Source organism: Anoplopoma fimbria, chromosome 3 (genome assembly GCF_027596085.1).
Source record: "Anoplopoma fimbria isolate UVic2021 breed Golden Eagle Sablefish chromosome 3, Afim_UVic_2022, whole genome shotgun sequence".
Lineage (NCBI taxonomy): Eukaryota > Metazoa > Chordata > Actinopteri > Perciformes > Anoplopomatidae > Anoplopoma > Anoplopoma fimbria.
In genome coordinates, this window is record NC_072451.1 from 5,302,551 (window position 1) to 5,318,750 (window position 16,200).

General features: G+C 37.3%; 1 protein-coding gene across 1 annotated transcript in view; it reads right to left on the reverse strand.

Moving 5' to 3' along the window:
* Positions 1-16,200, reverse strand: part of tesk2 (testis associated actin remodelling kinase 2) — a 32,699-nt gene that overhangs the window by 8,033 nt on the left and 8,466 nt on the right. Inside the window, exons 4-9 of the mRNA XM_054623430.1 lie at positions 13,414-13,535; positions 10,696-10,744; positions 5,165-5,311; positions 3,622-3,704; positions 1,265-1,349; positions 568-651 (exon numbers count right to left, since the gene is read on the reverse strand). Of these exons, the coding sequence (XP_054479405.1) occupies positions 568-651; positions 1,265-1,349; positions 3,622-3,704; positions 5,165-5,311; positions 10,696-10,744; positions 13,414-13,535 (570 nt within the window). The remainder of the gene's footprint in view (positions 1-567; positions 652-1,264; positions 1,350-3,621; positions 3,705-5,164; positions 5,312-10,695; positions 10,745-13,413; positions 13,536-16,200) is intronic.

Consider the following 16,200-nt stretch of genomic DNA (forward strand, 5'->3'; position numbering starts at 1 on the left):
AAATAGCAGCATCTCGTATTTTGAGATGATTATACAATAAAGACAACTTACATAATATTATATTCTGCCCAAAAAATCCCCCTAAATGCTACATACTGGCCTTTTAAATCAGCCTCTTATGCAATAACCCACATTTGTTAGTTTAGATAACAAAGCAATATGTTTGATAAGGATCCCTTAAATTTTGTTATTAAATAATTGTAAGTATAAATGTACTGAGGACCTTTTACACTTAAAAAACATACATCTCTCTGGTGGATGCATTTTGCACAAATACCACTATATACTGTATGTCATAAGCTATAATTAGATCAATAATATCAGACAGATGAACAATAATTTCAGTTCTGTTATATTTTTTCAAGTGAGGGTTAATAAACTCCCTATTCTTCCAGAATGTAAAAAACAAACTTTAAGGTGTGTATGAGTCATGTGAATGTGACACAGTATAAACAGGGTGTGAATTATGGGACACCCAACAGAACAACCTGTTTACAAAGCAAACAGGCAGGCGGAGTGATACGAGGTTAAAGGGTGGAGAACGGGTGAGGATAAATGAGCGCTCACCTCTGTGCGGGGAAGGAAGTCCGGGTCAGCCTGGACCCTCGCAATGATCTCACACAGGATTATACCAAAGGAGAAGACATCGGTCTGAAAACAGACAGACACACATTCAGACATGCAAACACCAAAGATATTCCTCATAGGTTTCGTTTTTCAAAGTGCCTGGTTTATTATTAAGTAAAACATTTGTGGAGCTCACTGATATTCCATAACTCATGCAAAAAATGTACCAAACTCTCTGAACTATAACTCTCTGTATTCCACAATTTTTTAATGGTAATGTAAATTGTGCTTCTCCATCTTGTGTAATTTCTTTCTTTGCATCATGGGTGATTTGCTTTGATCTGTATGCTATTTTTTGCTTGTTATTATTATCCATTTTCCCACATGTGGTTGTTTAAACTTAATCAAGACTCATCCAATAAAATTCTGCTAACTGTAAGTTTAAGAGATAAGATAAGATAGAACTTTATTAATCCTAAAGGAAAATGATTGTGCCAGAGGACAGAAGAATAAGGATAAACAATAGAGTAAAAATACAAATATATGAGGAATAAGTGTTAAGTGTATAAGAAGTAATACTCAAGAAGAGTGAGGTAAAACATAGTTTTAAAAAACTACGAAAATAGACAGTTATTTTATCATCATCTCAGTTTATACCACTACTTGCTACTTGAGCTTAAAAGGTCAAAGTTCGTACCTTCTCGTCGTACGGTTCATTTCTCAGCACCTCTGGAGCCATCCAAAAAGGAGAGCCAACCACGGACAGTTTCTCTACTTCAGCACTGCACACAACAAAAGCACACACACACAGATCATGTCCAACATGTTGATGTATCTGGCCCATTATCATGAGGAAGCCATTTGTGCCGCATGATTCAAGAAACTTCAGATGATCTGAGGTCAAAACTGAACTCTGTGTTCCTGGCGGGTGAATGGAATAAAATCCCTTCGGAAGAAAAGACTAAATGCCAATTTTGTTGAGAGCATTTGTGGGAGTGTGTGAAGTAATTTATTCAATCTGACGTTAATATGAACATCATGCTAGATGAAAAAAGCCTAATAAGCCCACTGTGTTCCTGCTGTTTCCCTAAGATTAAATGCAGTACCTTCTGCTCTGTTTAGGTTTATATAAGGCGAAGCCAAACAGAATCTTTATCTCAAGTTTTTCTGGGCAAAGAGGACATGTGATTCATGGCAAACCAAACCTTTGCATCAAAGTTTGTGCGTTTTTATATTATCGGTTCTGTCCTTTCAGACATTTGTTTGAAATTGTCACAATTAGCATACGAGTTCTTGAGTTATTGCCAAAGACGTGTTTTGTGAGATCACAGTGACCTTTGACCACCAAATTCTAATCAGTACATCATTGAGTCCAAGTGGACGTTAATGCCAAGTTTAAAGAAATTCCCTCTAGGTGTTCCTGAGATATCAAGTTCACAAGAATGGACTTGACAGACGGACGGACAACCTGAAACATAATACCTCCGGCCTTGGCTGTTGCTGGCGGGAGGCCTTCAAATGATAGGTGAAGCTACATTCTGTGCATTATTCATACCTGCTCAGATACCCACATACACATGCATAGATACACAATATTAAAGATATCATCGTTTATATCTGTCTTATCAACTCTGTTCCTGAAGAAGTTTTAGAAAAGAGAAAACAATCCCCCCTCCTTCATTGTGCTACTGCATCATTAAAGAAACAAAACCCTGCACTGATGGTATCCTCCTGTTATCAAAACACTAAAGTGAGGAATGTGATCTGTAAGGCCTGCTGGTAATGTCAGTGCCAGACACACGTGTTAATAAATAACCCTGCGCCTGGTATGAGGAGGAGGAACACGCTTAAGTGAGTCACAAATAGCTGTAACAGGAAAAACATGTAGGACATTTTCTCTTTTTATAGCTATTTAAAATAAGTTGCACGAGAATTTATACTTTATAGCTTGTCAATAGGAAGATTAACTCCTGGTGTAAAATGAGAGGCAGTGCAGATTTAATAATAACAAGGCCCTAATGGTGAATAATTAATAAATAATTGGGTTAGGTTACAAATACAAAATGACTTTAACGGATAAATTAGATTAACAGATCAATGATGCCAAACATACCTTAACATTAGAGTTATAATGTGGTTATTTTGCTAAAGAAATGGCCAGAAGATTTTGTTGATAAAGCCTGGTGAAGTTTTGGGTCAGTAGGGGGCAGATAAAACATAAAAACAAGCTTAAGAACACAGCTACTGTATCACCACATCACTGGATTATTAAATTGTTACTGCTTAAATACCAACAAACTGCCAAGTTACACATCAAGAAGACATAAAAAAACATTAACATTATATTCACTCTTCTTTAAGGTCTGGTATCCTGCAATATCTGGGGCTTTAACTGCTGAATGCTCGGCTTTCTTCTTCAGTCACTCACACACTCGCTGTCTGTTTACAGTTTGGTCATTGGCAGGTAGTTTACATGTGTTTGTGTATAATTTATAGGCCTACGGGAGTTGATGAGAATAGCTTGAGACTCAACTACGGAGGAAATAAAGCTCAGCGAAGACCTCGTTCACACTACACATTCATTAGAGTCAATCTTAATACCAAAAGTAGTGAAAAATAAATTACTAAAGGCACAAAGAGGAAACTAAATGAGTTTCAAAAGATTCTTTTTTTCATCAAAGTCCTTTCGTAATTCAAATAAGGGGAAGTGAGCAACAGACAACTCCATACAAAGGGTAGAAACCAATGTTCCTGGACTGCCTTATCTGAATTGTCCCTATTAGATTCATTTAATATATTTATTTTTATCTTTGTCCATTTATATATAATAACATAACTTATTTCTTATTATTTATTTTTTATTTGCATATTTTATACTATTACAAAATACAATCCTAATTCTTTTATATGATTTGTTTTATAACTGTGAATATACATGGATTTTGTTTTTTCAAATTCTTTCATATAAAGGGAAATGAGCATTGACACAACAAAATACTGTATGTATAATCTTCTTTGGCTCAATAAAAATAAAAGAGACAGAGAACTGCTTACAGATTGGTGGGGATCTTTTCTGCAAGGCCAAAGTCTCCCACCACTGCCGTGTAGCCATTTTCCTCACATTTGATCAGGCAGTTCTGTGAAGACAGAAAAGCATTTTCATTATCTTCCCATATTTCATTGAGGAAGTTGTGACACTGACTGATTGGAAGAAAAAAAAAAACATTTTGCGGGACAACGTTTTGAGCCAAACCTCCACTTCCTGATTGACTTTAAGCCTTCGGTCTCATTCTCTGTATAAAAATGGGAAATAACAGGACATTTGTATATGCATAGCTATGAAGTTTGGACTCTTCCTCTTCACTCTAAACGGAACTATCTGTAAATCTACAGTTACACTAGATGTTGCAGTAGCAGTTCTGTAATTGCACCTTAAAAAAAACTGCATGTGCACTTCATTTGCACAATCTAGCTAACAAACTGACATTTGGAGCCAGAGATACTGAGTTGAGCTGAACGTTAAAGTTCTATATATACACAATTTAATTCTGCATATCATTCTAGTTGGTAATAATAGAATAGCTTCACTTAATGTACCATGCTGCTTCGGTATACGGTTCATATTCAAAGTGTTAGGAACTTTTTGTTAATGTATGTCTTAAACTGCCCTTTATATCTCTGCTTCATAGCCTTATTCCTGGGTCTATCTTGCACTTCATTAATAGCTTATAACGTATTTACAATGATAGGATATATCTACATGTAGCTCTATAAACAAAACACAGTATAATCTCTAGAACATAGCATAAAGTCACAGTTGAAATGAGAGAGCGCTTCGAACAAGAACATTACATTAATTAGAATAAATATAAGAGAATGAATGTTGCTTTGTCTATCGAGCTTCATGACTGAGCTACGAGTCATAATCAAATGATCTTTGTATCAATTTGAGGAACTATAATTTGAAGGCTATGACCTCATTTTTTTTTTTTTTTTTTATTCTTAGCTTATGCAGGCAATGGATATGAGTGAACAGCAGATCGCATGCTGCCCCCGTTCCCTGCCAGCTCCATGCCAACATGGCTCTGGGTCAAGTTGGAAAACTAGAAGCTGCCTGGTACAGATTATCACATCTGACTGTGACACTGTGTGCTTTGCAGAGAGGTTAACAGGTCTAGGATTAAAAGAGCAGATGCGTGTGTGAAGACACCTTACTTCTCTAACATTTGTATTAGGACATAAGTCTTTTGTTTAGAGATTTCTGCATTTTCCTGTAACTGAACACAGATATTGCAATATGAGCTGTCACCTGAATCTACTTGACAACGGAAACACAAAAAGCAGCCAAACTCAAAAGAAAGTCATGAAAAATTTGCTAAATTAATGAAATTCCCCTTCTATTATATACCAAAAATACTACATTTTAAATTTAACATTTATCAAAATAAATAACAGATTAAATCAAATGGATGTCTTTAAAAAAAATACAAATGTACAGGACATGATTCTGTGTTGAATTGAGGCCAGAAGAAAGCCTGCAGTTCTATTTAGAGCTGTGGTTTCTCTTCTTAACAACCAATTAGCCCGTCGAGCTAACCTTGGAGGTGAGGTCCCGGTGGAATATGCCTTTGGAGTGCAAGTAGGCCAAACCGCTGGCGATCTCAGAGGCAAGTTTAACCCTCGTGGGCCAACTCAGGTGTTTGTTGCTGTCTATAAGCTGCTCCAGGTTTCCACCATTGATGTACTGTAAGAAAGACAAAGAGACACACAGATAAATAAGAAAGGTAAATATTAATAAAACATTGACACACAAGAAAAGGACTCACAAAAAAACGTGCTTGGCTAGCAAATGGATCTAAGAAAACGCTTGAATTATATTATATTATTATATTATTCATTATCATTAAGTCTAGTCTTCTACTTGTTATAAAGATGTAAAAATATAATGATATATATAATTGTTAAAAAAAACAGACAAAACACAAATATAGGCTTCAAAATCTATGGATTGAAGAAATAAAACAACATAATTTGCTAAACAACAACTGATTACTAACATTAAATGTTCTTCAGTCAAGAAAAGCACAATTTGCTCGTTTAGCTGCATAAAACCATCGTATTAGCGAGCTGGGGAGAAGTCAAACCCCTTTTCACAAGAATTAAATGTGAGAAGTAGCAAACTGGTGTGAATACTCTAATCATAGCAATATCACACTAGCTGTTGACAATGACACAAACAACAGACTGGTTATTTGCCTTTAAAGTGTATCGGTCGACTTGTAAAAATGTTTGTGAAACATTAAAACTAAATATGACTGACTAACATTAGACAAATGAACAGTCTATCCAGCTGGCTCACAGAGTGGATGACTGATTGGTTACAGACGTGGCCTTGGAGCTAGCTGGTGGAACAAGCAGTTGGCTGAATAAAAATCTGTCTGGCAGCTTATTCAACTGGTCTCACAGAACTGCTAGTTTTCGTACATGCACATGAATGAGGACCAAGATGACAAATCAGCTCAGTGGGTTTTAAAAAAAGTACCCAGGGTCCTTCACTCCTCCTGTCAGCTTTGATCCAGAATTGTCTGACCTTGCTGCTCACACACTAATCCCACGTCACATATCACGAACAACGGTGGTTAACTAGATAGAGGAATGGGGGTTAAAGAGATGCTCTGGTTGAGCTGTGGTGTGACTGACATGCACAGAATTAGGACATACGGGGGCTGAAGTCGAGGGGAGGAGGCCTCTACTTCTTCACGAGACTGAATAAGGGCCAGTTTGCTGGCTAAACTGATAAACAAATGTATTCTTTCATTCATTCCATCCTTCATTAAAAAAATGAAATAGCAACAAGTACTAGTATTATATGATATGATTTTTATTTGGGACTAATATATTGCAACTTGATTATTTATTATCTGTTTTTTTTTAAAAAAAAAAGGGTTTTATCTCTTAAAACTATCTTGTTTTTTTTACCTCTTGTTATTTTTTAAATAAAAATTGAAACATTCAAATTCAATATGTAAATTTAAGCAGTTTAAATGATGTAGCTGCTTGGAGATCAAGTACATTTTTCTTTCTAATTTTATCGTCTGGTAACATTAATTCCAATTTTCAAATAATCTCAACATATTTTTACAGTGAATATTTAAGTGACTTCATCTTGGTAAATTGGTAAAGAAATAACCCGTCCAATACAATTATAATATCAAACCAATGAGCTGCCTTCTTACAGCAAAGAACACTATTTCAACTAAGCTGTGCGTGACTTTCCCAGCTGAATGCAAGTTCACTACCCTAATAATCCCACCTTCTCTCTAGACCATGTACTGTAAATCTTAAATGCTGAGATGGTTCAGCCTCAAAGGACAAGGATGACATCAAAAGATACTAACAAGATAGAGCTTTCAATCACTGGCAGCTTTAATAGGGTATCTTTGTACATTGTTTTTAAATAAACGTACAGATAACTGACTTGATGCTAAATATATTCACTTTTTATTAGAGCCAAGGATCTCTAATATGGAAAACCTGCTTTGCCAACTAAGTTGAATTCATTGTGACACAGTTAGCTCAGACAGCCAACGTCGGTATTTCACATAGTGTCTGTAAATGTTTTTGCCAGAATGTGATGATGATGATAAGAAGTGAGCTGAACTACAGTCTCATATACGATCTATATTCAGGCCTACGACCATTGTATCAGCCTAGGACTCTTTTTAAATCAATAATTTGTCCTTGGATAGTGAAACATACATTAAAAATAATCCACCCGACATGAATTATCTGTCATGTCTATTGCGTCTTTTCTATTTTGAAATATTGCTATTATTTTGAAATGCCAAAAAGGTCTTTGGACTCATGTAATAAAAGATAAAGCAATGCTTTAACGCACAACAAAAAATGCAGCTCCTCGCAGTATATCATCAAATGTCCTGACACACAAACACAGATAAACACACACACATACACCCAGATAAACACACACACATACACACCCCACTTCAAGATGTCAGAGGATTACAGTATTTGTCTGACAAATTCCTCATTTCTCAACATCTGTCGTCTGCCTGGTTTAGAGGGGAAAACTCCACTGGAGAGACAATTAAAACTTATCCAACTTAATTCCTTTATCATCTCATTCAAGATCTAAAAAGCACCCATTTTTTTCTCACGCTCTCAGAATATGCAGCGAATGCAAAGTGTGCCTGGTCCAACATGCAAATCACATGGTTTGGCGGAAGAGTGCACCTGCTGTGTCATCATAGAGTATCTGAATAAAAGTAAAGTCGCATTCAAAAAAAGCCTCTTATTCAGGCACGGTATTTTCCCCTGGAATTTGCGTTATCCTATTTGTCGAGTTACTGATATATATCACAGTAATAAATTGACGAAGCACATGTTTGAGCCACATATGTGCCTCGCCATGATCGTGTTTAACCTAGAGAGCTCAGGAAATGAGAAACATACTGTTTCGGGAGATCGTTGTGCTACACTGTCTGCGTTTCAGGTTTTAAAACAACGTGGAAATAGTCAAACAAAATGATCCTTGTTTGCTGCGAGCAGCTTCAAACAGCAGTTTAATCCTGCCAAGGGTCATGAATTACCATTAGCCCAGATTATGCTTGCAGGAGCATTTCCTATGAAGTGCATTGGATTGAGATTCAGCAGAGACAAAGCGAGGCTCGGTGCTCAGTGGGTCTAGAGGTGGGTGAAGATGGGCAAAAAGGGCAGTGAAATGTATCATAACTGCTCATTTATTGTGCTTATTAATTAACTTTTCACCACATAAAAAGGAACGGCTACATTTACAGTAATTAAGCTTTATGTTGCATTTTTCAAACATAGATATATATACATACAATAAATATCAAAACACGCAATCCTGCTATGAGTTTTTCATAGAGGCCGTCATAGATAGCGATGAAAATATTTCACACGGTAAAAGGAGCTCAAAGAAATGCTGACACATCTCAGGCCTCAACACGGTATGATGCAACTGAATCTGAGCCGACCAATAAAACTAAAATCAGAACGAACACTATTTTGCTGCTTAATGGCCAGGTGTTGGCTGCTTGTGGAAGAAGGATGTCCATCATTGTCCAAAGCTGTGGTATTGTGCGTTGTTCTTAAAAGTTATTTATCAAAACAGTTTTCTTTTGCCTTCTTTTTGTTTTTTCTGCAGCTGTCTGTGGATTTGCATGCGTCTGTGTGTGTGAGACACAGTGAGTTCCTCCAGGTAGCTCGGGGCAGTAACTTAATTCTCCATTTCCTCTGAGCAGGGCCTCATAGTGGGGGTCAGGTAACAAAACAGCATGAGCCTGCTACCGGGGTCAGATAATTCAACTTGGTCCTGACACGACACAACAGGATCTGTTTACCCTGCAGCAGGAAAACGAGACCTACCGCAGTGTGCGTATGTACATTCATACGTTCGTCTAACAACGCATGGATTCACTTTACAACTGCAGCACAGGAAGACAAATGTGTGTTTCTATTTGGCATCTGAGGATGTGTTCTGTTACTGCAGAAAGTTGGTGTCTTTGTTCCTCAAGGCTACAACAAGCGCATTCACAGAGCAGAGCAACAGTATAATCACGTACATGTGTGTGCGCCTGGAAGCATTTCTAACAGTGTATGCTTTCTTCAGAGTGCGATGAATCAAGTGTTTTGTACCATCTGTCCACATTTACATGCACAAATGTGTTTACAGTTACATCCGTCATGAATGTATGTTTTTGTGCAGTTTGTGCACCAATGTGTGTATGACCCCGGCACATAAAACTGTCATCCCACAGCTCAGGACATCACGGTTAGTGATGTGGGTAATGTAGACATTTTTTTGTTGTATTGGTTGAAATCTTGTTTACATCCTGAGAGCAAACTACGCATCAATTTTCAGATCATCAGAAAAAAGTTAGCAACACCGGGCAGGATTTTTTCGGTTGGATAATATTGTAAATCTAGCGTACTGTTGCTGGTTTCTACAATGTTAACTATGCAAGCTTTAGTCTTTCGGCAGTTTTCCAGAGCCCAAAGTGGTCCAAAACTCAAAGAGATATTGTTTACCATAATGCAAGAAGGAAAAGCAGCAAATTCTCCAGAAAATGTAAAAATAGTTGCTGATTTAATCGTTTCAGCTTAACCAGAAATTCTGATTTACTTAAGTCAAATTGTCATATCGAGAATCCATAATTTAGCAATGTTTCCTATGTCATGATGCCCTGCTAATAGCTCTTAATGTAAATTGAAGAATGTTTACAGACTTGTGTGTTTTTCAGACTAGTGATTTGAGAATTGTATCGATCACCCAGAGTTATTGCGTAAACCGTGACAGAAATTCAGAGCAATATAAACACAAATGCCATACTAATATCTTCTTTTACGTTCTGTAAAAGTGCATCTGCATCACATTGGCTCAGTGTCTTTTAAAGCAGAAGAACTGTATAAAACCAAAACAAATTCAAGGAGTAACTCCCTACAACAGTAAAGCCCTATTAATTTGGTTTCAGGTTATATTTGCACTTTGTGCCTCCTATTTCTCTTCCAAAAAATGAGAAATACCTGATCTTCTGTACAACCGACTTTTTCATTAAGGAGATAAATATAGCAATTGCTTATCAAGCATTTTGCCTGACCAATTAATGACTATCACCAACACACAGTTATCTGTTCCTCTCCAACACAAACACAGGTTAAATATAGACTTTGCGCAGCAGGAAAATATTGCTCACTGCAACCCGAACGGTTTATGTTCCAACATCAAGCATTTCTTGAGAATTTTATTGGCTGCTTGTGTCAAATTATCTCTCCCCCTTTCTCTCACACACACACACACACACACACACACACAAACAAACACACAACCTAAATGTTACAATAAAGAACATTCAGTTTGTTCGTTTTTCCACAATTACAGACTAGCGTGCTTCTGTGTTGTGTTCATGATGACGTGATGTTCACGTGAAAACAGCATGAACATAAACAAACACGTGGGTGTCTCAGTTCACAAGAAGCATTAGAACATAGCGCACCAGTGCACCACCTTTCATTAGTAGAGACACTTTGATCTCACTTCTTGTATGTTTGTCACAAAGCTTTAAAGTGAGATGGTGGTTTTCATACCTCTGTCAGAGCGTGAAGCTGGCCTTCGTGGACACACACTCCCTTGAACCTGCAAAACCACACAAGACATGCAAGATTAAATATCTCATAATGTAATGATTTAATCTTTGACATAACACAAGGATATGTGTGAGACTTTGATAGGAATTAATTAAATCAACAGTATTGAGGCTGACACACAGACATGTCTCACTTATCTATCATCAAGTATTTAGTTTCTCTTAGCTCAAACACTGTCTCTACAGGGTCAGATAAATGAAAATAAGGTGGTAATATCGAAACAAAACACTTGCATGACCTTCTGTGCTGTGAGTAAACAGAGAAAGCAGGAAGAGTAGTTGAGAAAAGATTAAGATTCCAGCAGGCAAGACCAGACAAGTGATTAGTGCCAGACTGTCTGTTATCAGGGGGGAAATAACAGCTCCGGTGCTTCACCTGCATACCATCCATTTCTCCCTCAACCAAGCCTATCAATTTCTACATTCTTAATAAACACAAGGGGAATATTCCACAATGCTCTTTTGCTTTTGTGTGTGTTTGTTTTCCCATCATTCAGTCAAATTGGATGTCACTATATCAGAGAAAAAACCTTATTTTAGCTTCATGACAATGCATTTTTTGTTACTTTTTTTGATGCGTTTTAAGCCCGAGAGGTTTGAAAAATATCCCAAACCCAGAAAGGACCCGTGCACCCCTTTAACCAAAGTGAAACAATGTGTGTGTGCAGAGCAACTTTGTTCACAAACAGCGTTGAAGGCCTCGTAATTCTCAAGGCAATGAAAAGGTCGACTATGTGGGTCCTTGTTGGGTTTTAGCTAACAATGACCCCCTCAGTGTCTGCTTGTTAACACACAGACACACTCGCGCAATCCACTTGGCTCAACAAAGATGGTATTGTAAAAGATACTGCGTGTGTGTATGCACCAGTACACACACACACACACACACACACACACACACACACACACACACACACACACACACACACACACACACACACACACACACACACACACACACACACACACACACACAGACATGTATGCATGTATGTGCATGTTGATAAACATACACTGTCCCACCCAGAAGCCCAGAGCAGAATGTGAGCTGGACAGAAAGTGTTTACTACAAAAAAACTGAACAAGCGATACTATTCTGGGGTTCTGAGGTCATTTGAATTCTCATTGCAATAAAGTTTTATTTAGTCTGCAGACTTTTCCTTTTCCTGTCATAAATTGCAAGGCAAGGCCAGCTTATTTGTATAGCACCTTTTAAAACACAGAGGCAGTTTAAAGTGGTATAACATAAGAGGAAGGAGTGCACCAGAAGAACAATTAAAAACTCAACAAAAATGGATAGTAAAAAGAAATAAATTAAATTAAATAAAAAAACAAGTTTCCCTAAATTCAATAGAGGACAAAATGCAGTGGAGAAACTAAACTAGAGACACAGGACAGCAGGGGGATTTTTCATCTAAATTTGAAAGTCGGGGCGCCTTTAAGATCATCAGCTAAAACTGTGTTTGTGTGTTTGTGTCACTGACACAAACCTCAAGGAATACTTATTCTCAATGGCCTTTGGTTGCTCTTAGTTGTTTTAAAGTTTTAGCATTAAAATGATTACATTTTTTTTTTTTATAAATTGCTCTGACAAGTTTATGCACATAGTATAATATTTCTGTTTTTGTCATGACATTTTACAGGCTGTTCACTTTCACTTGCAAAGCACTTTGTTCAACTCTGGTTGTTTTTAAACTTTATATTTAAATAGACTATTGTGACTGGTCAGCTCACGAAAATATGATGTTTATATTATGCAGTCACGACTATAACAACTGTTTGCTGTTGATGTTTTGGAGGGAACACGACAGCTTCAGGGACCACAGAGTCAGGCGTACGGGGCTTACACAGCATCATGCTTTGCTCATTTAGTTTGGCCAATCATTGACTGGAAATCTCTCCAAAAAAATTTTACCTGATTGTTCATAGCTTTGTCCTGTTCCCTTTTGACAGAAAAGGTCCTCCTCTCTTTCTGCCTCAGGCAGCTGCTGCAGCTCTAACAGGAGCTGGCAGTTAATAGGCTCTGTGTTTGACACAGTTTCTAGCCAACCCCAAAGGAAACAGGTCACAACCACAGACTCATGAGCCAGTGAGAGACGCAGAGGTGGAGGCAGATACTAATATTGTATCAACAAAAGTGTCAGGTGTTAAAATAAATGACTAATATAATGTGTAACGTCATTTGTGTGGAAATAATGGGGAATTTATTATAAGCAGTTATTGAATGACCTAAACTCTTAAGCCTGAAAATAAGCCGACTGTGAATAAATAATTTAATCATTTCAAAATGATTACCGCATCTTATTGTTAATGTGTTACAATTAACTGATATGTGACACTCCATTTAGATTAGACCTTTGAACAATAATCTGTTTCTTTGACTGGGTCCAATCACGTTTTACAAAGCAGATGATATTGCCAGATGATGCAACAATTAAGAACAACAACCAAGAGGATAGTAATCACATATGCTTGCTTTGTTTTTTTAACCCCTTAAATGTGGCTTTAAGTTGGGTTCTAATGTTGTTTTTTTGTCATTGAATGAGCTCAGTTCAAATGAGACAAAAGTAGCACATTCTCTAAATCTGATCTGAGAATACAAACATTTTGAGGAAGTCCCCCTGCATATAATTAGTTTGTCAATTATTCAGTAACCAACCTGAGAATGTACGGATGGCAGAGCCGGTTCATTAGCTGGACCTCTCTCAACATGTTGGCTCTGTTGCTGCTGAGCTTGTTCATCTTCAGAGCCATAACTTGGTCTGTAGCCCGATGACGTACCTATAAAAAAATGAAGCCACATTTCAATATGCTGCAAATAAAGCTAAGTGCAACAAAACAAAGGCTTAATCCCAATAACTGTGCTACGTTAACTACATTCTGGTGGCTGCGAAAAACTGGGGTTATATAAAACAAAATAAATCAACACATCATTTTCAATAATGGTCATCTTAGGTCACCATAGGTTGGCTTTGAACAGCTTTAAACACAGCTTTTATATTATGGTTACTTCTGGCTCATGCAGCAGAAAAACAGAGGAAGCAGAAAAAGAACGGCAGCTCATAAAAGAGAACTGAAATGAGGTCAGCCAACGCTGACCGGCCATGACAAAGTAGATGTGTCAACCCAGAGCTGCACAATCAATTCTGTATTATTGTGCATTTGGATTTTGGTTTCCATCTAATTGTTAGATGGTGGTAGCATCACCATTCATCCATCTATCCATCCATCTATCCATCCATCCCATCCATCCATCCATCCATCCATGGGTGGCTGGAGCCGATCCCAGCATGCCTTTGGGTGGAAGGCAAGCAAACACTGCAGACAAGTCGCTGCATGAAGACAACACCAAAGCTCTTCTTACTGAAGTTTCAAACTGTGCAAATGTGGTTACAAGAAGAGAAGTAAAATAGTTTTGTTTCTCAAATCTCTTTAATATATCTGATTACTGAAATAATATTGTGATCACAGTATATTAGAAAAAAGCTAGATATATACAATGCCTGGTTGGAGTAAATTCCAAGTATCTACCCGCTGGTATGTTTAATAAGAATCAGCTTAACTGGACAGGTATGAGTCAACATGGCAGGAATTTCACTCCGGATTTTGCTGTCATTGGACATAGACATGAACATTTAGCATTATGTGAAAGATGATAAATGCATTTTAAAAGTATACATGTACATATATGAACAATGTCTATATGTTGCACACAATAATACAGCATGGCAATGGTGCAAAATACATATTGGAATACTGGAATAAATATGTAATAACTAATGTAACAGGTTGCTTTATACATGACGTAGGTAGATATATACAGTATATGTATGTATAAATGGCAGTCTACAGAATATTCAGTTTACACTGGTATTGGGATGGTAATGCATTTCAAGATTAAAGCCAAGAAAACTGGAACAAAATGAAAAATTTAAAAATGGTAGTGCATATGTATGGCAATATAAAATAAAAACACTCCTAACATGCCTTTTACATTCCTCTTGACAAAGAACATGCAGTGTTATGTGCTCAAGAGTTAATTTGTATTTCAAAAGATTTAAAATTGGAGTAATTCCAAACACAGACATTTGCTTCCCAAAAATAACTGCAGTCCATTTAACAGGGTGCAAAGCCTCTGAAAGAGCACTAAACACATTAAATCTCTCTAATGAAGCAAATGCAAATGAGTTCGCTATAAATGTTGTCTTCCATTAAAGACGGGGAGCCCCGTGTTGCATTTCCATTCATTGCCCCTATCACTTCACAGCCTTTGAAACAGTAATGTGACCTGAGGTCTTCACAGCAACAGGATTCAAATAAAGAGGATTGCACTAATTACCAAGAATTTGGTTTCTTCTGAATGCACTCCTGTGCATGCAGATAGGAAATATCAACATGCAAACCACAGAGAGTAGCACTCCAAATAACTGAGCTGCTGCAGACACTTACTAACTCACTTCCTGACAGCAGAAACATAATCCGACCATGATGCAGGTTTTAATACAGTAGTCTGAAAGGACTACATTTATAATTACTGTGTCTGAAGGTAGAGAGCCTGCAGCTACAAAGAGCATATTCAAACATTATCAAGAGTAGAGGAAATCATAGATACATGCAAAACAGAGCTGCTTACTGTCACATTACAGCTATGGTCACATTATACATCTACAGCTTGACTATTTTAAACCACCCCACACATTAAGTATGAAAAGTGCTGTATGTCAGTGCTGCGAACGTGCACTTGTGACACAGTGTGTTTAGTTGTGGAAAACAAAAATAATAACATATGATTAGACCATGTGTGTACCTTAACATAAAAATGGTGGAGCATAATTTGGCTAGCCCGCATTTTTCTTGGGTAATCATTGCAAACAGCTTCCTCAGGAGGGAAAATCCTGAAAACATGCATCTATGGACATGTGTAACGTTCTTACGGTATATATGTTAACACTCACTGTAAGTCATATTCACTGCAGTAGTGGGCGGCTCTATATCATCTTTGAACGCGGTGGTTCTCTGGGTTGGGACGCCCAAGCGGGTGGCAAAATGGAACATATATATAATCACCAGTGATATAATTTGCGTGAGAATTGATATTATTGAGTGTGTTTGTGAGCGTCAAAGTCATATGAGTTTCTGACCGGGGATTTCAGGAAGGTCAAGGAAAGAGAAAAAGTCACAGAAGGCATCAACAGAGTGTCTGGAGATCATTAAACAATACCTAGGCACTAGCTGTTACAACTATACGAAATTGTCTTCAGAAAACAAAGCATAATTTATTTATGTGTTTAAAACAGAGCAATCAAAATGTGCAGTTTCAGTTACTTACAGCAGGTGAGGGAATTGACAGTTTGGTCAACATGGATTATATAGGAAGTGTTAAAATGAAAGGCAATGGACATATCTGTTGCTATGGTGCAACATCTGTTAACTGGAGCAAAGTCAA